Source organism: Helicoverpa armigera, chromosome 12, assembly GCF_030705265.1.
Source record: "Helicoverpa armigera isolate CAAS_96S chromosome 12, ASM3070526v1, whole genome shotgun sequence".
In the NCBI taxonomy this organism is placed as follows: Eukaryota; Metazoa; Arthropoda; class Insecta; order Lepidoptera; family Noctuidae; genus Helicoverpa; species Helicoverpa armigera.
Genome location: NC_087131.1, coordinates 9,232,248 through 9,257,937, shown reverse-complemented (window position 1 = coordinate 9,257,937; position 25,690 = coordinate 9,232,248). Strand labels below are relative to the sequence as shown.

The window sequence follows — 25,690 nt, the reverse complement described above, 5'->3', positions numbered from 1 at the left end:
AAAATTGATGTTAAATTGCTTTGACATTTTTTATTGTATTTATTTACTTATGTAATGATTCCTAAATATGCTTCCTACTTATAATGAAGGATCCCAAAAACAGTTAAGACAAAATATGTCATATATTTTATAGGAATCATTGAAGAGATAAATATTTTTTGCGATATTTTTTCCGTAATCATGACCAGTCATACCACGAGTACCTAGTAGCAACAGCTAATCGTGATACATATGCAATTAATTTAATTTTAACATCCATGATTTTTATCGTCTACGTTATCAATACAAGGACAAGTCAAAATGACGATCGCCAAGTTTCAATTCAATTGAACAGCTCTCATTTTGAACATATATTTACGGAACAATATATTCAATTATACGTAAATTAAACTAATGATTTGTTACTAAATATTGGACGGTATAACAATGAAACTTAATCGTGGTTTTTCTAAGATAGTGTTATCAAAGTGACTTGCAGTCTGTTAGAGATAGGAAACATGTGTCTAATCAATGTTGTTACGTGTATCGGTAGTGAATGAAGTGTTGTGCAGTATGGAATAGTTAAAGTGTATTATTTTATTTATATTTGTGAGTTAAGTGCTAATTAAAATAATAAGATGAAGCCGAGTTGGACTTTTTTACTTGTCGGCTTTTTGGTAAGGTTTTTTTTTTGGTATTGTTTTGTGTGTCAGACCTATAAATTGGGCACCTGATTTTTTCGAAGATGATATGTAAAAAATGTTGACGTAACAAATAGTCTAATTTATTTCGTAATTACCAAAACTGCACATTGTAACATTTGGCGTATTAACTATTATCTCTAAGTTCGGTATTTTGTTAAATAACAAAGTATTTAGACTTCTTGTAATATAGAGTATTTATAGTACTTAGTTTCGTAGGAAGTTTTGATAATTAGTGTGTATTGAGAGAATAAGCTAACCAATTTGTTGCAGGATTTAATGTCAATATTTTTAATATTGCCATATGTCGATATCCACGCCAAAGAGCTAGGTTTCAACCACATTCAAATAGGACTCCTAGGAGCCGTGTATCCAGGATGTCAAATGATATCATCACCTATAGTTGTGAGTAAAACATTTTTTTTTAAATACTCTAACGGCGAGTTTCGCCATTTAACTATAACTATAACCGAGCTTAGAATAAGGAAACGGTGGAGAGAAGACTTGGACAGCTTCCTCTCGGACTGGCCACAAACAGCGATGGATAGAGAAAAGTGGAAGGCTACGGGGGAGGCCTTTGCCCAGCAGTGGGACAGCACAGGCTAATAAAAAATAAATGAAATTTCAGAAGTCAAATCGCCCCTGTAGATAAATTGACCAATGGCGACAATTTCACGACTGGTTATGGTTTGGTTAAAGTAAATAGCGCCAGTTGCACTAGTAGCTTTTTAAATAAATATATATATTTTTGTGTTGGAATCACATTAACCTGTGTGTGGCTGTGTTTCGGATGGCACGTTAAACTGTAGGTCCCGGCTGTCATTGAACATCTTTGGCAGTCGTTACGGGTAGTCAGAAGCCAGTAAGTCTGACACCAGTCTAGCCAGGGGTATCGGGTTGCCCGGGTAACTGGGTTGAGGAGGTCAGATAGGCAGTCGCTTCTTGTAAAGCACTGGTACTCAGCTGAAACCGGTTAGACTGGAAGCCGACCCCAACATGATTGGGAAAAGGCTCGGAGGATGATGATGAATCACATTAACCCTGTATTGTTTTGATTTCAGGGGAGCATAGGTGACGTTAGAGGCAGAAGAACAATATTATTGTATTGTTTGATTGTTTGCGCAATAACCTACTTCTGGTTAGGAATAACATCCTCTCTTTTAGCTTTCTTTGGCCTCCGTATTTTACTAGGTGAGTCAGATTACTGTTATTGTTTTTATAGAAGGGATTGGTAAAGAGATTATTGTTTTATTTTTCTCATTGACATGGAATATCCACTTATCCAAAATAAATAAACATGCCAAAAAAAATTATGAACTTTTACCGTGTGCGTGTAAAGTACTCACTTACTTTTTCAAGAACTACAAAGGACAGAGGACATCTTCTTGTACAATTTATATTATGTTGTGTTCTATCCACACACATATGTGTAACTAAATCAATGGTTTAAATAATCAATACTTCATTATCCCTTCATACAAGATCATCATCATGACTTGTTGTTATTCTTTTTCTAAATAACCGACCTTCACTTGTTTCAGGAACATTCAAGCACACTCAGCTACTGACGAAAGCTTTAGCCCCAGATTATCTTGATAACCCAGACGATATATCAACTCTTTATGGAAGATTAATGTCATTGGGGTCACTAGGGCTAGCCCTGGGGTCCGTTCTGAGCGGGTATGCTATGGAAGCATTCCCAAATAGCGGGTTTACTATAATGTGTATCATTTTATCCGCATTCTTCGTTATTAATGCAGGTAAGAAACAGTTTAGAACGAATTTTAATTATTTAAGTTATTGGTCCAATTTACTCATTAACGCTCAATCCTTCTTCGTGTGACAGGAGGCCTGTGCCCAGCAGTGAGACGATAAAAAGGCTAAACTATTGGTCCAATTCTAAGATGTTTAATTTTGGTGTTGGGGTCAGACTTTGTTTGAAAATCCCCGCTTATAAATTTTAGCTACTTCATTACAAGTAACATGTTTATCTGTTTTTTCAGGGTTAATCAACTCTTTACCAGAAACAGCAAGAGAGAAAAAAGACAAATCAACAGCTACGTTTGAAGCATCAAAAATACTCGATCTCACTATTGACACTTTCAAAAAAACTATCAATAAGTTCTATAGCATAGACTGGGTTACGTACTGGGATATATTTGTATTCAAACTAGTTTTGTCAGCTTCTGTAGGCCTGTATTATAGTAATTTTCGTTTATTCCTTATGACTGAACACGGTCTATCTCACGTGTATTTAGGCTATATTGTAGCTGCAGAAGGAGTAGTTTCATCCATTATAAATAACTCAGTTGCGTACATAAACAAATTCTATGTAAATGATAAGGACTACAGTCAGAGGATTTTACATATATTCTTCTTGATAGTATTCTCTTTGGTAGGGTTAGCTCTAGTTCCTAATGTGTACTTGTTTGTGGTGCTTTTGATACCGAAGGCTGTATCTTTTTCTCTAGCGAGGATTGTGTCTTTGGAGGTTGTAGCGACTAGAGGTGGGCCAGACAGCCGCGGGACTCTCATAGGAGCATTCAGCAGCGTCAGGTCAATAGCTGGGATTGTGACACCACTAATCAGTGGAGTCATCAATCATTACTTAGGTGTTACTTATGCATTTTTGACAGCGGCTTTATTTGCGACAATAGGCCTAGTCTTAAGTTATCGAGTAAGATTAAAATCTATACACGAAAAAACGAAGTAAATAGATAAATTGAAATTGCTTTTCATTTTTTAACACCTTGAATAGCCACATAGTTATCAAAAATAACCTCTAATTTATCCAATCTCCAAACATGAGACGTGTATTCACATCAAGTAATTGTTTTAACACGTCAGAATAACAGCAGTGATGGTGTGCTCTAATTATCAAAACATTATGCAGGTGAATAATAAGGGAGTGAATCGTGGTGTGGTTCCCACGATACGGTTCCTTCCGGAGGCGGCGACCCGTGACGCTACCGTCTTGGCGCCCACATCGCGCCTCTCATTGTTTCACCGCTAGTTAAAGACTTTAAAAAAGACGAGGGTCAATTTTATAATGCACAAATTATGTTTATGGCCATCTAGCTGTATTACGACTAATAATTTAAGTGGCTAATGTAACGTAACTACGTGGAAAAACAAAAGAAGATCCAATAATTTCTGTGATTTTAAGACCTGAGAAGGTGAAATATTAAGATCAAAAATGTTTTTTTTTTTCAAATCAAAGGTTTTTATTTCATAGAGACCTATTTTAGATGCTTAATAAACGTCAAGCTAGTTGCGCGGTCCCAAAGCGTGGGTCTTATGGAGAAGAACCGGCAAGAAACTTCATATCCTCCTGTTTCTTACAATTTCTGTGATTTTAAGACCAGGTAAACTTGAACAGTTAATTAGATACGAAACAACGGGTTATATGATCCGTCATTAATATTAATTGTAAGTGGAAAGATGAAAAACCAGACGTTGTGACGGAAATGTCTGAAGCGCCGGGAGTGGTAGCACACGACGGAATGTCGGCGCGGGCGCAGCAGCTGCTTCAAGGGAAAAAAGTTTAAGGTGACCCTTCTACATGTCCAGTGCCCATTGTGTTATTGCGAAACCTTCTGGTTTTTGAGATATTTAAAGCTACATCAGCTGGTTTCAACTCTGAAATATTAAGGTGTACTACAGACGCATTTTCATAAAAGTCAAAGTCAAATGGTTTTCTTTCAAATACTATAAAAGGCTTTTACAGGCTCCTATGAAACGTCACACTAGTTGCACGGTTCCACAAAGTTGGTCTCATAGAGAAGAGCCGACAAGAAACTCCACAGAAACCGGCAAGAAACTCCAAAAATATAAATAATAGGTTGCCACCGATATCGGGCACAGGGTTCAAGGTACCGGTAGTTAGGGTCCCAGAGACAGAAACCTCCTCACAATACGCGCCGTATCAAGGAGTACTGCCTTCTGGATTATCATAAGCATATCGATATACCATAAAGAAGGTTCATAATTCCCATAGAACTTCATCTTTACATACGAGAAAACACCTTTGCTCTATGCACCGCATTATAAATGTTAATTACAACACTGACATTTAATTACAATATAATTCCTGCGCACGCGCATTGTGAACAACTTTGTGAATTATTGTATGAAGATCGACAGGTGGACGATATACACAGGTGTTTTAGTGTTATACTGACGAAAGAAATACATTTATTTACGTAAAACCAGTTATCAAATTAGTTATCAATATAGTAGAAGATAATTCACGCTTATCGACATCTGTCACGAATATGAAAATAGAATACACGTCATCATACTACGTGTATGATGAATTTAATTTTAAATCAATATAGATAATCTAGTAGATCAACTAAATCCCGTATCAACAGAAAATTTTGACACTCGTGATTACTTGCTGAATATTGATTCTTAATTACGATCGTGATTGGGAATTATATTATCTGACGCAAGCAATAAAATGAGAACTCAATTTATAGTCTTTAATAGATACGCATTGTTTCTGGATGACAACAATTTAAATATTTACTGACAGCAAATACAATATCTCGCCTTTGTACATAACTTTTCTCTATTGTGTGTATAAAAAATGTATTGTGTACAATAAAGAATAATAATAATATTTATACAAGTCTCATCAAAATTGTATCTCATATTAATATACTAACTGCACATTTTAGCGAGCGTTTCAGTTTCACGAACTTATGCCAAGTCGTTTGTTATTTATTCAAACCACTTGCAAACAGCATTATTTAATCGAAAAATAATCTAATCAAAAGCAGATGCAAGCCGCAGGCCACTTATTGGCAAATGTTTTTAATTCTGTGCGGTCCTAATGTTAGCTTAAATTCACGTTTATTTTACTACATTATGTACCTACATATACAAAAAATGCTTCAGGCAATAAGACACTTATTTATCACTCTTTACCTAGCCTAATTATACACATAGAATTGGCACATTAAGGTTAAGACTGTAGGTAATTCAACGACCAGTTATGGATATGAAAACTTACTACCTATCTACTACTAGTTATCTTTATACCTAATCCTGCAAAATTTTTGCACAATTTATACATGTAAATCTATTTTACGACAACTACAAACAGCGTACAAGTTTCTAAGTAACCATGAATATCTTACTTAGTACATGTCTCTTGTCTTATATGTACAAATATTTTCCTACATTCCCACCAATAAAATGTATATAAACATATCAGGCTTATGTTTATTATGTTCCACATGTTCACACATCCTCATTTCATATTCATTGTTGGCAACACTGGTCACTTCTCGTCACACAACGTTTATACTCACGACATGTTTAACGTGTTTGAAATTAGAATTGAACTAAAATAGGCGTACTATTTCTGCACTATGGAACTTACTATCGTAAACAATGAGTTTGAAAATACTACATATATGTATGCTACAGATATAAAATTCTTTAAAGTTTGAACCTATAAAAAGTAATGACTGAAACCTGAATCATTTTTTGTTTGTGCGTTGAAGGCGCCGAAACTTCGAAAAAAAACGTATACCATAACTAGTAACATAAGCTATATTTTATACCGGTACGGACAGAAAACTGCCTGTCGAGTATAAATTCAATATCTCGAATAGGTATGTGTTCTCGCCAAAACAAAAGACTGCTGCAGAGGTCATTTAAAACATTAATATCGTGAAATGGAATGTCTGAACACGTTCAACCAATCAAACTAACGAGCTTACTTTTTTATTTCGCTTGTATTGTTTTTATAATTACTTTTACACCAATTCCGAATAATTGCTTGCACACATAGTCTTGCATAGCGAACTTCTTTTTTTATCGCATATTTTTCAATTAAAGTTAGTGTCGATATACCTACTGAAATCCTTTTAAAAGTATTCTTATCCACATAGGAACCACGCTAGTTAGAAGTCAATCAAAGTTAGGAGTTCAAAACCGTTCAAATCAATAACGACCAAGGCACACATTCCTTTAAAAATCTGACGAGACAGTCGTCAGTGACGATAGCAACATCTATTAGGGAGCAATTAAAAACTAATAAACAACATTTAGTTACAAATGTAAAGGGCATATACAGAAGCCGTGAGTAAACAACAGAATCTGAGCCGTGAGTGGAATACTCTACAGTTAGTAAAATAACTTAAGTAAGCACACGAGCACCTGTTCAAAGAGAATTGTTTAAAAACTGGCAACTACAGAGAGAATAAATTGACTAGCGGAGGTGCCATCACGGAATACTGTTTTCGCCCTTATATACGCCTTCTTTGGACACCATTTTTTGTAATACCAAAAATCCCACGGTTGACAGATGTCCCAAAGAACTCGAACGCTCGTTTTGATCATGCCCACCGTACGAATTTGACCTCAAAGAAGGCGCCTGACCTACCTGAATTATGGCATCTCCGCTCATCTTTCCTTACTCCGTGGACAACTACAACGCTCCCGGTTTATTCCATAACAGGAGCTCAACTATCTTTGTCACTGTCACACTTACTGATGAACTCAATGAAGGAAAGAGATACATATATTCAGTTTGATAAGTATTTTTTTAATACTGGCTCGTGCATGAAACAGGTGATGGTTTGAATATGAACGTTGTTTAGATACCACATGTGTGTAATAAGAAAGTTTAAAGAAAATTATTTCATGTTGAAAACGCTTCGTCATCGTCTTTATCATGATTGATGATGACCGTTTCTATTAGCGGTATTATAATGCGGTTAATTGAAGACTATTAAGTTTATCGAAAAGTTTTTAACAAGCGACATTAATTTATTTTTTATCGAAAACCATACTTCACTGGCTTCCAAAACAACTCTAAAATTGCTTGTCCATCAAAAGGGTTTCCTAACAAGGTAACGTATTTGGATGCTGAATCCAGAACAGACACTAAATGTACTAATTAACTTGCAAATTAAAGTATGAAATACCGGCAAAAACATACTGTTATTCAGTTCCTCATCAATATCCTTTTTTCAAGTCGAACAAAACAAAACGGTTTATTTCTTCAAAATAGTTAATCTGAGGGCACGGCAGTGCCCCAGCCAAGACTCGAGCAAAACGGGCACGGCCGTACCATCTTTTCTCGAAGCGTTTCGCGGCTATTTCAGCCCCCTGTATCTTCCATGTGAACAAAGCTAAGAGTTTAAGTTTTCGATGACCAAGAGCAAGTATTAGAACAAGCTCAATCTCAAAATTTCAAGACATTTGAATAAATAGTTTACGAGTTATGAGCGATCAAAGTTACACCATTTTGTCACTGACTCACTCACTGACCGATCATCAAAAGTCTAAGGTACTTCTAGCAAACTTAGAACCTTCAAATTTGGCACCAAGATAGGTTATTAGCTACATATAAAGGGAAAATTATAAAAACCTTAAAACTTAAAAAAAAAATAGGAAACAAATTTATATTTGCGGTTTTTTAAGAACATTGTGTATGTATTTTGACTGCATTGATAACTTTGTTATTTATTTATGTACAAAATGTTACTATTTGTTTTATTGTTACGTAATAAAATATACCACTATTGTTATTATGTATTAAATATACATACATATGAATAAAAAAGCTAGGTTAAAATGAAATGAATAATCATAAAATCCAGATAAAATCTTTCATATTAATGCAGTGCAATAAATACTGCATGCTCGCTCGATAGATGGCGTTGTTCTGGTCTAAATCGCGCTATGGTTTCGTTACATAGCTTAGTATAAGTAGTACTTAAAAAAAAAAACAAATAATTTCATGTGATAGCGCCAATTACCTCTGAAATAGATCTCTTTTATTCTAAAAGATATTCGATTCAAGAATTCGAAATGTTTTAGTTAAAAAAAATGTTGTTTACGTGCTACTTTAGGTGTAAATATTTAGTTTGTTATATATTTAGTTACTTGCATGTAAGCTAATTTAATTTGTTATATACTTAGAGAAGAAAGAGACCTACAAAAAATAAATTAGATCCCACCAAAAACATTGAATGTAAAAAAAAGCCAATCCTCTACGCAATTCCTCCACCGTAAAAAGTTTTGAGATCGCATAGAAGCCAAGTCCTGTTCAACATTATTTGTAATAATAAATCAATATTTTGTGACTATATCAATAGTTTTGTTCACATTACAATAATATTGTCTTGGCCATGAGCACAAGTTAAAAGTCGCTCCTTGAAATAATGTGTTGAATTGATAAATATATATTATGGACATGATTTTACGATTGGACTGATTGGAATTTGAGATCACCATGGACTAAACATGCGCCATAGTACATGTGCAGTTCATTGATGTTGGATGATACTCACTGTCGGTCATTTAGTAACAATCGAATAAACTAAAAGTATTTAATTATTTGATTTTAAACTTCATGTTTGACTTTCACCTCTCCAAGATATGCTGTATTATATTTGTAGTTTATTGTGCTCATGGCCAAGTCAATATTATTGTAAAGTGAACGAAACCATTGATATAGTCACAAAATATTGATTTGGCCAAGTGCTCATGGCCAAGTCAATATTATTGTAAAGTGAACGAAACTATTGATATAGTCACAAAATATTGATTTATTATTACAAATAATGTTGAACAGGACTTGGCTTCTATGCGATCTCAAAACTTTTTACGGTGGAGGAATTGCGTAGAGGATTGGCTTTTTTTTACATTCAATGTTTTTGGTGGGATACAGTTTTTCGCGATACAGACAGATGCCTCACGAACTATGCTACATGACAATTGACATGCTTCAAATGAAATGAAAATGAAACCTTTAAACATAGGTTTTAGGTTTTTTTCAATACATAGTTCATCTATGTGTTGCGTTGAAGCGTGACCCAACCCATACAACAGAATATTGATAGAAACAATAAAATAGTGACTTCATTGCATAACTAATCTACGATTTGAGACTAGTGCTTTTCCGCCAATAGCAGAACCATTGTTAAAAAGCGTTGGAAATGGCACGTCGATAACGCCTTCTTACATAAACGATACTTATATTTCCTTTACAATGAAATCATAGTTTGTTTACTTCACGACGTAGTGAGTAAATTAACTAGTATCGTAGCAAAGGTACAGATTAGAACACATAAACTGTATTATCAACACCTGTAAGAGTCATAACGTTGGTTAAAGGCCACTAAACTTACTACATGTTGCTATTGTACAACTGTTTTCTTCTAAAGCTATGGCTGTTAGGTCGATCCATTACGGAAGAGATAAGACAAGCAAAGAATGGAGGAAAGGCTAACAAGCTTATCTGCTTAACACTTCTAACAGGTGCACAAAAGTATAACGAACTCATTTTATGGTGTTCTGGCTTATCAGTAAACCGTTGTCGTATAAGTTTTGTAATAAATAATAATCGCTACCAAGTCATAGAAAATGTAAACTCCTTACTGACGAGTATCGTCTGGAAACTCGCTTGAAAGCCTGTCAGCACCACAAAAGTAAAGTTTTTATCTTTTACCGCAACCACATTGTCTGTATCTAACAACTATCATTTTAATGTTGCTATATCACCCATTCACGAGTTTTCCCACGTTGGAAATGAATTCAACACTTATTAGTGTGACTTCGTTGTACTCGTTTTAGCTGATAAAAACTCAAGTTTTGTGTCAAAACACTTGCTTAATTAAGTCTTCCCAAACATCTTGACAGCTTGAGCCCTTTAAGTGATAACACAAGATATCGGTTTCCGTTTTAATTTAGGTGCAACGTAATCTTAACTCTTAATTATAACGCGGAAGTTCATCGACCGTATTAGTTCAGTTCAATCTACAAAGATCCCTCATTTCGTGGTATTAGTTTCAAGACAATGAAGTAATTTTTGATTCTATTAGTAAGATTGATAGGGCTATCGCGTGCTCCAATTAAATCTCTGCCTTTATGGGAACGCGACGGCTATTAGAGATCCCGTAAAGAATAACCCTCTTCGGGCTAAATTCACACGATCTTTGTTTCATTTTATTAATACTCGTCGCATTAATATCAGTCTACTCAGTGTAGCGGTATTTTTATTTCGTTAGCTAGCTTACGTACCTATGTACCTACTCTGTACCCGCCGTGTTTTTGCTATTTTTTTTAAATTCGTTCAATAATTAAAGGAGGAAAAACACAGTAAGTTTATAAATAATGGTATAAAAATAGACGCAGCAGATTGAAATAATGTTCACACAAATTGCCCAGGTTCATCTCGTACTTCGCATTTTCTAAGAAGTAACAAGTTGCGAGGTGTAATCCATCATAAGGCAGACGACGCAATCTCTGTCGCGTCACGTCGCTCTGACGCCTAAACCCCATGTCGCCTTCAACACTTTACTTTTTCACACATTCCTGGCTCGTGCCAACTTATTCATGGTATATTTCTTTGGTTACGCTTTTAAAGCCAAAGGAATGTTATATAATAAAATCTACGACTCTTATTGGATTCACAGAGGTTCGCAAATCTGTGTAAAGGATTTGCTGACGTGTTCTTTAAAATTGTTTCATTGGTAGTTTAGTTGAAGTCTGTATAATACACATTCCTTTACGTTATTTACTTATGTTTTTACGACCACCTAATTGTTGGGCAGTCAAAGGAACCATTTCAGAAAAGCAATTTCAAAGACATGCTCGTCAACATGTCTAAAGGTAAATATACAAATGCCGTAATAGTGAGTAATGCACATACACGCTTTGATAGACTGTCTGAAACAATAACATGAGATGAGAAGACATTGTAATCGTTGCGTTATTAAAATCTCGGCCCTAAATAAGATCACACACGTTCGCTGGGAGCTATGACATCATTTGTCTCTTTTCGAGGAATCTTCACGCGATGTATAGACAGGCATTTTAATGGGAGTTTGATGCGGCAACCATGGTACACGTCATTACGCCCAGAGCCGATGGTTGTAAGTTTTTTGTAAGCTCTCGCATCTTTTCCGTGTGGTAATTACGTCTATGTAAATTGGATCAGATTTATCAAGTGAGTACGAGCGCCTCGGAACGCGAGCTATGCGTATGTCAGAACCGGAATACATAGTTTGTTTACTACGATGATTAGTTCTCGGTGTAAGTGATACAGAAAGGTGTAAACCAGATCAGAATGGACTGAATGTAAGGTATGCTGTAAATAGTTCACTATTTTAAAACGAGTTTCTAAATTCTGGGTTGTAAATAATGGAGTTCCCATACAAGAGCGTCAATGTTTTAAAGGCTGTCAACATTTCACATTTCGTCTATTAATTTCGCGCTTAATACTTCTTATCTCTTTATTCAAATCAATCGATAACAGTAATTCGATGTTTTAGTAATTAAGACAGCCATGTTGTTCCCACGATCGCGCTAAACCTATTACCGGTACGACGTAACATTTTCGTTAGACGATGTAGACTGCTGGTGAGACGACGCCGATGTGGGAAATGTAACACTACATAAGTGGTTATTGTACAAAAACTTACCACTTCATCGACGTCTTTCTCTTCGCGAGAATATGACACGCGCGGAAGATAAGCCAGTAATTAACATATTGTTGTTTTGTGAAAACAACGGCAAGAAATGAAATTTTCGGTTTCAAAAAGCGTGCCTTTCTTTTTCTGTGCGAGTTAATTTACTCCTCCAATTATGTTCAAGTAACGTCAAAATCATCTTCAGAAGCTTCGAGTTGTGACCCAAATTAGTATCAGGTAGAGGAACCATCTTCCAAATTCCCATGTTCAAACTATGTCGTCTGTAATTCGATACATATTTTGGGGCCCACCAGCTACTTCAAAATATTGACGCTACTACAAAAAGGCTCTAAACAGGTTCTACACTTTATTAGTATAGAAGTCACGTCAACAAACGACCCCTAATGGAAATAGCCAACAGTGTCATCATCAGCTAGAAAAAAGACGCAAGATTGAGCTTTAAGCTCCTATCATTATGATTCATTTTCGTTTGTAATATTTATGAAGAGAACCGGTGTAAATGAGTACACGCCGTTACTTCTTACGTGTGTCACCAAACCATATTGTCCGCTTATAATTTGAATGTTTACCTTTGACCATAATGTGTGGAAGTAGCAGTATTTTATAACAAACTGAGCTTTAGAAAGTCCGAACAAAAAACAACAATATACCTACAGTTACATCTCGTTACTTTGTTATATCATTCTGATAGTGTATAGCAGACATAAGAAAAATTGGATCACAATGTAAAAGTTTTAAGTATTCTAATTGCTATTAGCCCCATTGATTAATGACAAACAAAAAAGGAAAGCTTTTAAGCCAACACTTCGTAAGAACACCCACTAATACACCAGTATTTCAAACTTCGCTCTTAATATCTAAGCGCGATAACGAATAATGCTTTGTTAAATATTCCAGATAGAGGATTAACCCCAGCTTACTTGATGAAATTTGAATAATGCTCCGAGGCGTGCCAATGACAGCCTACTAATGCTTCTCGTTTATCTCCGAATTTATCTCCGAATATTATTTACGTCAACTTAAAAATGAAATCTTTCCACGAACGAAAATAAATGCCTATAGTTTAAGTCAGTAATCAACGTTAGTGTTAATGATTCTAATCATCATCGTTGCTAACATTAAGCATGAATATGTATTAAGTTATAAATAAATAAGATCGCTTTAAAATTTAGATTAACGTTGTTTATATGCAGCGTGTAAAATCACCAAATTATATCGTTTAAAAAGTAGCTAAAACATCGACGTTATGTGTTAAACATGTTATAGATATCAATCTCTAGCATTTCATAATTAAGTGCTTCCCAATTCGTAGACTTTGCTAATAGGCAATTTTTCACCAGAAATAAAAATGACGCATTTTATTAAAAATCTCACGTCTATCTTCTAATATATGGACGTGACACGTATCAACACACCACCTACGATGTTTAAACAATCAGATGCTTGAACTTCGCATACAGCCTTTTATGTACTTGTTTGCCTTCAACCTTCGAGGAATTTTGCTAAAGCTCATTAAACAATCCTATAAGTGAAGGTCAGACAGGTCACATATGTGCAGAACATGTATGTTGCACAGCATGTAACTGCAGTTTGTCCTGTAGGTAAAAAACAAATGCGAATCTAGTGACTCTCAACAGAAAAACATTTCATGAAACATGACTCTTTGTTATGGGATCAATTGCATTGCGATTCAGAGAGATCACCTTATTGTTTTTTTCGCATTTGACGTTTACCATAGACAAATAACTAGATAGTAGTAAAATATTAACTCACCTGTACAGCACTATTCAAAAAGCAGTTGTTCTGTCCAGGAGCATTCCAAAGTCCTTTAGTGGTGTGAAAGATGCCCGAATCTCGAGATCCATCTCTCGAATGTTGCGGTCGGAGTTCAACGTCACGCGCGTAACGTTCGTGCGCGGGAGTCACCATTGTTGGCGCCATTTTGAATCACCAACCCGCCATTTTGAAGAAAGCACTATAGTAATCCATTCACTCGCCACATTTCGATATCTGAAAAAATAAGAAGAAAAATACGGCAACTGTTATATCTGCAATTTGGTTTACAACAGTGATGTATGGAGCTGTCGGATTATCTGAAGATTTATTTAAACCTTTGTGCAATATATCAAAGACATGCGGAACCGAAAATGCATGTGTGGTAAATAATTATTTCCAAGCAGAATTTTTACTTATTGTCTTGAATAAGAATCATATAAGGAAATCCTAAGATTTTTTTATTGCGAATTTCAGTGCAAGTGCGCTACATTTAGTTGAGACCGTTTTTTATAGCCATAAAGAATAAATAGAGCAAACTCATCACGTTTTTATTGCCATAACGTGAAAATAATGCAAGAATATCAGTTAGAAGTAGACAACACGTAGCTACATTTGACGAAACGTTCACACAGCCTAGACAAGACAATCGAGGGGCGGAGTCGACTATCGTGTTCTGATTTCTCATTCATATAATTGTTACATTGGGATTAATAAGGCGAGTTTTCATATTTAATTACACAATGATTCATTAGCTGATTCCTTTCACTAGTCAAGTCACGAGCATTGTTAGCTACGGGACAACAATGAACTGTGTCGTTCGTTGTCAACCTTTGTTGAGGGCAGGCAAATGGTTGCAAAGCTACCTAATTACCGATTGATTGTTCGTGACAGCCCGTGAAAATTATGTCAGCAAAACAGTACCTAATAGGTTTTGCAACACGAAACACAATAGATCCTTCACTCTAACGGGCTGACGTCATACCATCAAGTGCTTTTCAAAATTCGTTCCACTGGTAAATGTAGAAAATAGGCACCTAAGTCACAACAATATAGAAATCTAAAAAAACATAACAAAAGAATTTTCACGCGATATGGCTGCTAGACGCTTTTGTGTAAGAATACATAGCGAGTTGTTTATAAAAACGTGCCCGGAAGACATAACAAGATCCTAAGTAAGGAGCAAAAATGGCAATTAACAGAGCTACAGCCATACTTGCTGCTAATTATTATCAGCTATTAAAACAGAAGCCATCCGCATAACTAAACTAACACGAGTTACAAAAAACTGATTTAATTAAGATTGTTAAAATAAAGCCTGAAATCCGTTAGAGTTACCAAACAAAACACGACTTAATTTAAATGCCCCAATTACGCTGTACATTTATTTGTCGATCATTTATTTTTATTTGTATCGGTTTATACAATGGGTATAAAGAATCAGGGCCTTGTTGCTGATTTGTCCAAATTAGTGTTGCAAGTCGTGCGCCGGCGCCCTGCGGTGCGTCGCATGCACATGGCACATGTGCGGGCTTCTGCGAAACGCCTTGCAATAAAACGGTTTATTTCAAACCGCATGATTTATGAACGAATTTTGGAATCACCTGTAGTTTCATGAATCGGATTTTTGATCAACTTTTTACCTTGGACAAAAGTGTCAAAAATATTTTATGAATGAAATTAGGTGTGGTAGATGGTAGATACACACATATGTGCAAATGCTTGCAATTATAAAATCTTTGTGTCGTAACAAACACTGCATCACCATAAATGGCATCTATCTTTTCTATCCTAATGTTATAGATTCCGTTAAAGGCGCCAATATATTTTGTGATGCAAATGCCCGCGTACGTGTTGAGTTTACATGTTGTTTCTAAATACTAAGCAAGCATGCTGAGCTATTTCAGTCAGTTACTTGCGGCCACACTTCCGATCTATCGATAATTTCAGAAAAAACGGGGTTAATTCCTGGATATCATTTGCTTGTTACGCAACACAACACGTTCCCGTCTCGGTTTTTATTTACAGATTCTGTTACAAGTAACTGAGATTGTGATTACAGATTCCAGAGCATAAATATTTGTAGTAAGTTGAAACGGCTCGCTGCAGAACATTCGGCAGCAGTAAACATTGTGTTGTGTATAATTAAAATTCTCATCATTTCTATTTCGTCATTCTTCTTTCTCCGATCTCTCTAACCACATATTAAGCTGAGCTTGTAACTAACTTCTTTGCGTTAATAAAAACATCACAATCAATTATAATCTAAAGCTTTCTTAATTAAAACCCAACATGGATGCATTTTGATCTTCGAGACGCTCAATAAAACGTAACCAACAATTAAATTACAAAAGTATAAAAGGGTTAAAAACCCCATAACAGCGTCGGTACGGACAGAGCGTGCATAATCCGTGCACCCAAAATAATTAATCTCAAGTGTTATGCTCCACAACTTGGTTTCGTTAGCATTCTTGGGATATAAAATCTTCAGACTCCTTTAGGAATTACAGCAGCCTTCCTAATTAAGGATATTTTGACTAATGAAGCCTTTAATTTGGCTGAAGATTTCTTTAGGTATACTTAGTTTTATCGATGAAATATATTTGAATTTATAGCGATTCTACAAAGTAGGTAGGTACCTCAAAAGTTTTGATTGAATCCTGGCAAGTAGAGCATACAATTTAAAATAACATCACATATACGCCATAAAAACCTTATCACAGTAATAGAATTACTATATTATATTTACGATTTATTTCTAAATCATAAATTCTTGCACTTTTCACGGGAGAATGGACTCTAACACCACGTGGATAATAACGACGCTTGTAATCACCGAAATGATCAGTCTGACGACCGCAATCCTCATTCCTGAGTTAGATACGCTCAAGATTCACTTTTTATCTCGCGTTGTAAGACATTTCACTTCTTTCCTCAAAGGCTTTGTCTATTACTTTCTAGAAATGCGCTCCAACCAAAAAAAAGTATAGCAGCTATTAATTTTTTATTCGAGGTAATTATAATTATAACTTTCAATTGTATTCGTAGCATTCTCGACGGAGAAATAAGACTTCAATCATGTTCCATGTATGATGATGCGTTTTGTCACTAAACGTTCTTTAAAAGCTTAATAACATGTTAGTTTGGGCAGCAATCAAGCAATTGTTGTTTATTGCTACGTCACGTTCCTCTTACCCGGTGACTGGTTCCATCCATAGAAATTGATAAATAATTGACGGTTACTTTAAGTGTTTGTTTACCGTAATTTTTAACCCCCGACGCAAAAACGACGGGGTGTTATAAGTTTGACGTGTCTGTGTGTGTGTGTGTGTGTGTATGTGGCATCGTAGCTCCCAAACGGATGATCCGATTGTAATGCGGTTTTTTTTGTTTAAAAGGTATGTCAGTCGGGAGTGTTCTTAGCTATGTTTGGTGGAAATCGGTTCAGGTCTTCAAGGTCATCAGCTCGTTTGCTAGATGTGATAGGAATGTTACACGCTCAGTTTACTTGCAAGTATATGTGGGATCTGAAATTTGAAACACTAATGTCTTTTGGAACCACTGAGCTGGTCTGCTGTTAGGGCACGAAGGTAGGAGACGTAACCCTGAACTGCCTTTTAGTAAACCCATCGAGTTTGGGCTCGTTGAATTTGTCTTGACGAGTTCTCTTCATGTTTCTGATTGACGAGAACCTGATGCTGGAAATGTGATGTGGCGGATGAAACCCTGGAATGCCGGAATGAAACGGATAAACCGATTTACATTTTTGCTGAAAATCTAGAATGTCCAAAGGTTAATCTTTGTTGTTTCTCAATCTGTGCAATTCTCCTAGAGCCAGTTTGTCATGAGGATTGTTAAACAGCTTCCTTTGGCCGAGATCGCATATAGCGACCCCATCTTAAGATAAAATAAATTAAATGAAAGAAGGAAAAATTAAGGAGCTCCTTTAAAAAGCATGAAATAAAATTAAATTATAAATTTAAAAACCCCGACCCAAAAAGTACGCAATAATTATGACAAAGGTTAAAACGCTAAACCCTATAAAAAAAAATAACTTTTAACACTACGTAAACTAAATTTTGACGTGTCGGGGGACCGCTTTTTACCTTCGTAAATACTTACATAAATCAAATGATACCTAACTAATTACAACATTCGTTTAAAAAAAAAACACGTATCTAAAGTAATGAATAAGAGCGGTCCCCCGACACGACAAAATTTAGTTTACGTAGTGTTAAAAGTTATTTTTTGCTTTTTATAGGGTTTAGCGTTTTTAACCTTTTGTCATAATTATTGCGTACTTTTTTTGGGTCGGGGGTTTTTTTAAATTTATAATTTTAGAATCTATATTTTTTTTTGAACATGATGAATATATGATTTTAACGCAGAAATACCACTTGGAGTTACACTTTACATTTGCAATTGAATTAAGTGCGAAGTGACAAGTTAGATAGCTAATTCTGAGAAAAATATTATTCTTAGGTTTTAATCTAAAAAACTTATCTCAAGCGGTTAACTTAGCGTGTGATTCGGCATCAAAGCCGCTCACACTGCAGAAAAAATAAGAAAACGCTCAAGTGGTTGCACATTACCATGAGAACAAAAAATCCAACTTCACACAAAAACTTAAAGAAAGCGAGGGATTGTTTCAAGTGTTCCATTAGTAATAAATAATTTTGAGTTGATAACCTTAAAAGCATTCCCTTTGACTCGAGCACCTATAAAGTATGTCTCGAACTATGAGGTACGTCTACAAGGCGCACGTAACTTTGTATCCTCATAAAAATGTTATAGCCCATGTTTGATCAATGCTCTACTGAATGCTAATAAATATGTTAGCTACGTGCTTCACTCGCAATAAAAACAAGCCATTGCTTGTACTAGGGGAAAGTGGTATAAGATGGGGCCTTTAAGGAAAAGTTGCTGAAATACAAACAAAAAATTATTATACAACATAGAAACTTTACTTAAGAAACAATCAGCCTTAGTACTCTTATATTCTAATCAACATTAACTCAAAAATTTAAATCTTATGAAAATATTTTTTTTTTCAAAACTGTGTTTTGTCCCATCTTGCCCCCGTCAATGGGGCAAGATGGGGTATGATTGTGGGGTACATTAAATCAATCACTGTCGCCACAATTTGGACAAATATGTACCGCCTCATCATCATCGTCTTCAACTCCTGCACATGAACAATGCGCCCATCTTCCACACAACTGACAAGAGTGATCCATCCTTCAGTAGATTGAGAATACAAACCCTGACAGTGTTGATATTCAGTATCCTCAGTGACACTCTCAGATTCATCATTTTTTTTAGCTGGCTTATTAGTTTTTTTATTGGGTTTCTTTTGTGTCTTCTTATTTTGTGTTTTCGGTTTCTTACGTCTTTGTCTTTCTTCTAGTTCAGCTTTATATGGAGATTCCGTAAGTATGGCAGTTTGTACCCCATCATGCCCCAAACGACAATTTACCAAACTTTATTTTTTTAAGATTAGAAAACCAAAGCTAATCGATTGAAACATTGTTCATAAGTTGGTAAAATATGTCAGCTTTAGGAAAAAATACCTCGTCCGTCTTATTGTCACATATTTCACACAGTAACGTAGATCACTTAATCGAAATATTAGATTAAAAGCGTCAAAATCAATAAATTACTTACGAAATCTCAATGCACGCACTTTCTGCCATGACACTTGCGGCACTGAATAAGTTACTCAAAAGGCCATTAGATGACGTTAGTAGTAATTTTAAAGCATGTTTGGAACATTCTTTTTTTCGCAATCCCCATCTTACCCCACGACCCCATCTTATACCACTTTCCCCTACCTATCAAAAGTACTTTAACCTGGCTCTCTAACAAGAAGCCGATTCATTTGTACTGCATTGCTGAATATATGTTAACATTGCAGCACATTGTAATTATTCCAAGATCACGGGGATAGTCCAATCAGAATCAATGAGAGCTGCCTACATTCTTCAGATAATTGTCTTGCCATTGCGGTAGGAATGAAGCCTCAAGCTAAAAGAGAATAACACAAAAAGAATATGTTCCACATTTTTTGCCACTTCCACTCACTAGACATGGACTATCGAAGCCGTTTCTTTCTAGTTTAGCCGTGACATCGCTGGATACTAGTTTTAAGTGGAGCGCCTACCTTTGACCTAAACCCCGAGGGTATTTGAGGTTAGATGGCACTAGGTAGGCACTTAAGTTCTACCAAGTATTCAACTGACAAGGTTATTGATTGATGCCTCTTGAAAGAAAGAAAAGGCACTTTAGACTTATGTCCTCTAAATCAACATTGTATGTAGTTAGTGTCAGTTTCATCGTACCTACGTACCTGTCTAAAATCAGAACATGAAATAGACAGGCAACACGCAATAAATTAGAGTAGAACCAGTTAAAAATAATAAAATCTATATATAGAATGTCTAGCCAATCTTCAAACTCAGACAGGTAGGTTTAATTATTCGGCACGAAACATAAAAATATAATCGAAATCGTTCTGAAATTTACACGGCGACGTGGAGCCGCAGACGGACAAAGTTTTCTTACAACACACGTGCGCACACCATCAAAAGGAACGCACACATGCCAACGTCACGAACTTGATTACACGTTACAAAAAGAGGAAGAAGCGGAGGCTGCGCGTGCGACGAGTCGCCGACCCGCGAGATGGCACGAGTCAAAACGCTGCGCCGCGCATAATATTACTATTATTATTTTATGACACTATTCCTTCTATACGATAAACACATTTGGCTCCGAAACTAATAAAAACAGCAGGTCAGTAAACAACACTGAAATGATCAGCTAGTAATTTCGGTAGCATGGTCATTATTTTTCACATATTAAACGTCACAGTTTCATTACAATACTCAGTTTATTTACAAAAGAATTATTATACACCGTCAACGATTTAAAGGTAAACGAGTCTGAAAAGAAGTCCTACCTTTAAGCAAACTAGGCAATTTAAGAGCAGTACCTAACATCCAACCAGGTAAAGGAGAGGTAAAGGTAAACCAGAAAATTAAAAACCAATACCTTCAAGGAGATATTCAATATTCATAAGACCTAATGCCACCACCTTACATATGAGAAGTAGAACACACATCTACAAACTACTAATGGAAGGCCACATAAGGCATGTATTAAATCCCGTAGATACATTTATATAATAAATCCCGTAGCTACACTTATTAAAACTTTCATTAGACCACCAACGATCGCAGAGCACAAAGTCATCTAAAATTGAATTGAATTATACAATGTCTAAGTAGCGTAACTGATTCGCGTGACGACGAAGGCGTTACGTCTAAAATACCTACAGCATCTTGAAAAGAGGTGTCAACGTGGGACATTATACATTAATGACCCTCATTCCTCAATGTACTGGTCAACAAAAAGCCCCATAGAGTACACAACTCTGGACTTATGAAACAACTCCTTCCATTGTGTACGGATATACAGAAAGAGACTCGTCAACACGAAAATACAGCACCCCTAACATGATACACCTCCGTGCAAAACAATATTGCGACATTCTCTTACAAAATAGGTACACAGTTTTGCTCATATTTACGCAGCATTAACACATAATTTGTTCAAAATATCCTTGTACCCCATAAACACATGTGAACGATATTGTAACTAAAGCTTCAGCAAAATGATGTCACGCGCTATTATTGGCGATTATGTCTCTATCAGCCAAACATTATTTGATTATGAAGTGGTAATGTGCTCTCGATCATATTGTTTATACAATGTATTTAATTTGTCATACGTAATTCCATAACATATGACGTTCTTTATTGGCTGGTGCATGAATTGGGAACATTAAAGCACAGTTGAAAATGATTGCTGAAACTCGGACAGGTAAACATGAGCTCGTTCTCCTCGGTACATACGTTAGACATTCGTATTCGCATATGTTTGTCACAGTTTCACAAACCATAGTTCCCGCGGTCTATTGTTTACAAGTTCCAACGTTCAATGGTAGATTGGCTGAGATTAGCCAGTCGTGATGTGGCCCATATCTCGATGAAAGCAATCACGATCACCGCCAGAGACATACTTGTCACACGAAGTTCTCGAGATGATCACGATGTGGCCTCGAGCCTGATCATATACTCATAGTTACATCAACCATGACAATAAAACAATAAGGTATTCATAAGATTTATAAAGAAAGCTAAAGCATAATGCAAACCATTGACGATAGAGATTTATGAAGAAAAGACTAGGTTCTATGATCTCATAAGGAAAAACTTAAATCAAAGAATTCTATTAATCTTATCGATTGATTCAAATCCAATCGTATATAAGAAACAATTCCTTCCATAAGACCACACGCCAATTAGAAAACTTCATAAACAAACAGTTGACACGACATAGCTGCCTTGTGACACGAAAATATCGTGTCATACGTACTAGTTACAAGTGGGTTAAATCGAGCATGCGATATTTCATGCTTAGGCGCATTAAATAATTGCACACCGCGGAAATATAACTGTTGATAAATGCTAGGATCTGTGCAATGACAGAATCGGCTATCAACATATTTATATAACGGGGAACCGTCCGTGAGCTTGTTAACTTGTATGCATACGGCAGCCACTCAATTCTTCCAGATCTCCGAGAACGGTAGCTCAATTTAAATATTAATCGAAGAAACCTGTTCGTTGATTTAGAATTCGTTTTAATACCAAATGAACAGAATACGAATCAAGTTTTAAAGCCTCCATTGGATGCCAAATCCAATGTAGGTAATATCTTCGCCTAAGAAAACAGGCTCTATCTATAAGCCCAAGACAATTTTATTTTATACATAGAACCAACAAAGTAATTCTTCCCAATTCAGCAGTTCTCCAATAACCCAGTACGACAGGTCTATTTATCTGTATGGACGTAGTTAATTATACAGGCATTAAAAAAATTGCTTCTCCACCTGGCAAGAGGCACGTGCTCAGTTCACCTGTTAGTCGCACTTTTAAATAAGTAGCCTCTCGAAACCGGCACTCGGCACTCATAGCCGTATGAACCATGCCATTATTTTTTGTATGCCTTACAAAATTAAATTATAAATTTAAAAAAACCCCCGACCCAAAAAAAGTACGCAATAATTATGACAGAAGGTAAAAACGCTGAACCCTATAAAAAAGCATAAAATAACTTTTAACACTACGTAAGTACCAACTAAAGCATGTCAGACTAAACTAAATTTTGTCGTGTCGGGGGACCGCTCTAATTCATTACTTTCGATACGTGTTTTTATTATACGAATGTTGTAATTAAGTAGGTATCATTTAATTTATGTAAGTATTTTTGAAGGTAAAAAGCGGTCCCCCGACATGTCAAAATTTAGTTTAGTCTGACATGCTTTAGTTGGTACTTACGTAGTGTTAAAAGTTATTTTATGCTTTTTTATAGGGTTCAGCGTTTTTACCTTCTGTCATAATTATTGCGTACTTTTTTTGGGTCGGGGGTTTTTTTAAATTTATAATTTAATTTTATTTCATGCTTTTTGAAGGATCTCCTTAATTTTTCCTTCTTTCGTTTAATTTCTTTTATCTTAGGATGGGGTCGCTATATGCGATCTCAGCCAAAGGAAGCTGTTTAACAATCCTCATGACAAACTGGCTCTGGGAGAATTGCACAGATTGAGAAACAATAAAGATTAACCTTTGGTCATTCTAGATTTTCAGTAAAAATATAAATCGGTTTATCCGTTTCATTCCGGCATTCCAGGGTTTCATCCGCCACATCCCATTTCCAGCATCAGGTTCTCGTCAATCAGAAACATGAAGAGAACTCGTCAAGACAAATTCAACGAGCCCAAACTCTATGGGTTTCCCAAAAGGCAGTTCAGGGTTACGTCTCCTACCTTCGTGCCCTACCAGCAGACCAGCTCAGTGGTTCCAGAAGACATTAGTGTTTCAAATTTCAGCTCCCACATATGCTTGCAAGTAAACTGAGCGTGTAACATTCCTATCACACCTAACAATCGAGCTGATGACCTTGAAGACCTGAACCGATTTCCACCACACATAGCTAAGAACACTCCCGACTGACATACCTTTTAAACAAAAAAAACCGCATTATAATCGGATCATCCGTTTGGGAGCTACGATGCCACATACACACACACACACACACACACACACACACACAGACACGTCAAACTTATAACACCCCGTCGTTTTTGCGTCGGGGGTTAAAAATTGCTGCAGTGTACTCGTAATTATAAGTTAGCTACAGCACACCGTGATAGTAGGCATATATTATTTCTAAATGATGATTAAGGCGTAGATGCTGTTTTAAATCATTCGAATGCTATTAAGAAACAATCGTTTATTTCCACCATTATGTTGTAGTGTTACAATTACAACTGGTGTACAAATATTGTAACGGAATACGTTAAGGTAGTAAACTCGTATTTGGGTGAAATAGGGTCAGGCGTTGATTAAACTGTTGATTCAGTTGATTTGTTCTTGAATGTTAAGTTTGGAATTTAGTATAGATTATCTAATTTGTCGACAAAATACGCTAATGATGGCGAATTTTAAGTGACGGTAAAATTGAATAGCTGGAACAATTGATTCAGTAATATTTTTTCCGAGCTAATTATTTCTTGCAAACTATTAAGTATTGACTCAGTCTTTTTTGACGTGCAAAAAAGTAATTAATCTCAATTCAAAAGCGTCAAGGTGGTCTAATATTGAGTCATGCAAACATTCATATTAACTACATGATTACATAGGTAGTAGACACACAATTTGTATCATTTTATGTTGCAAATCCTTTCTCCGTTGAGAAAGACGTGTTTCTAAAACCGTAATGTAGGCAAATGTCGATGTGGCCGACTTTAGATACATTTAGTAATAACTCTATTATGTTAATTGCAATTTGCTGTAGACTAGACGGAACAATAATGTTTAGGAACATAGTTATAAAGGTTTCTGTATCTGTCTATCGGAACAACTTGGACATAAAGTATTGTTCATTAGACTGGTGTGGGAGGAATTATAGCACCTAATCAGCTAGAATATAGTAAGCATAGCAGACCAATAAATTCAAGTTATCATAAATTCCAAATTAAATTGTTTATATTAACTGCAGAGCAAACTCTATTCTTGCTAGGTATTCTCCATATTTTGACACTGACAAGTTGGCTTTGAATTCGCCGGTGAAATTGCTACAAGGCAAAGGCAAAAAGAATTTTATGCCAAGCCTGCTTCGCATGAATATGCTGATGTATTTTGAAACAATAGAATGTCAAGGGAGACTTAAAGACTTTGTAGTCCGTGAGGTAGATTTAACGACTCACAGTTTCGAATAAGACAGACAGACTCAATAGTAAATTGTCGTAATTGGAATAAGGTGTATCATTTTCATCATTTTCATTTTTAACGCAATTAGGCAATCCGCACCCTCTGTGGCCAGTTCCTGTGACAAGTTTATTAGCGGTTTTACTTATTTACTTATTTTTCCTTTAAAAATTGATAAATAAACCGCAGATTGAGATGTTGATAAATTGGCTATAAATCCATCTCCACAAGGAATTATTTTTGCACATAAAATCGATGTCAAGACCTCTTTAAACTGAACTCCAAGCTCACGGTCATTCGCAGTGCTTTGACCACATTCAGAGGCGGTTAGCTTTCAAACTACGAATACGAACTAACTATACGACCAAGCCGTACTGTGCTGGGATTTCGTTAATATTCTAGTCAAGAAGAAATAATGTAATCAGTTAGGTGGTATAACAATGGCCTG

General features: G+C 35.8%; 2 protein-coding genes across 2 annotated transcripts in view; one reads left to right on the top strand and one right to left on the bottom strand.

Moving 5' to 3' along the window:
* Positions 1-25,690, bottom strand: part of LOC110383912 (uncharacterized) — a 74,196-nt gene that overhangs the window by 47,797 nt on the left and 709 nt on the right. Inside the window, exon 2 of the mRNA XM_049838589.2 lies at positions 13,910-14,146. Within this exon, the coding sequence (XP_049694546.2) occupies positions 13,910-14,077 (168 nt within the window). The 5' untranslated portion in view covers positions 14,078-14,146. The remainder of the gene's footprint in view (positions 1-13,909; positions 14,147-25,690) is intronic.
* On the top strand, positions 395-3,408 carry LOC110383913 (major facilitator superfamily domain-containing protein 9). Its single transcript, XM_021344875.3, has 5 exons — positions 395-656; positions 954-1,085; positions 1,742-1,871; positions 2,222-2,440; positions 2,684-3,408. The coding sequence occupies exons 1-5, from the start codon at positions 618-620 to the stop codon at positions 3,391-3,393; spliced, it is 1,230 nt and encodes a 409-aa protein (XP_021200550.3). The 5' UTR covers positions 395-617; the 3' UTR covers positions 3,394-3,408.

Coding starts and splice junctions, on each gene's coding strand:
- LOC110383913 (XM_021344875.3), top strand. CDS start 618: ATGAAGCCGAGTTGGACTTTTTTACTTGTCGGCTTTTTG. Junction 1,086..1,741: donor TGATATCATCACCTATAGTT/GTGAGTAAAACA, acceptor TTTTGATTTCAG/GGGAGCATAGGTGACGTTAG. Junction 2,441..2,683: donor ATTCTTCGTTATTAATGCAG/GTAAGAAACAGT, acceptor CTGTTTTTTCAG/GGTTAATCAACTCTTTACCA.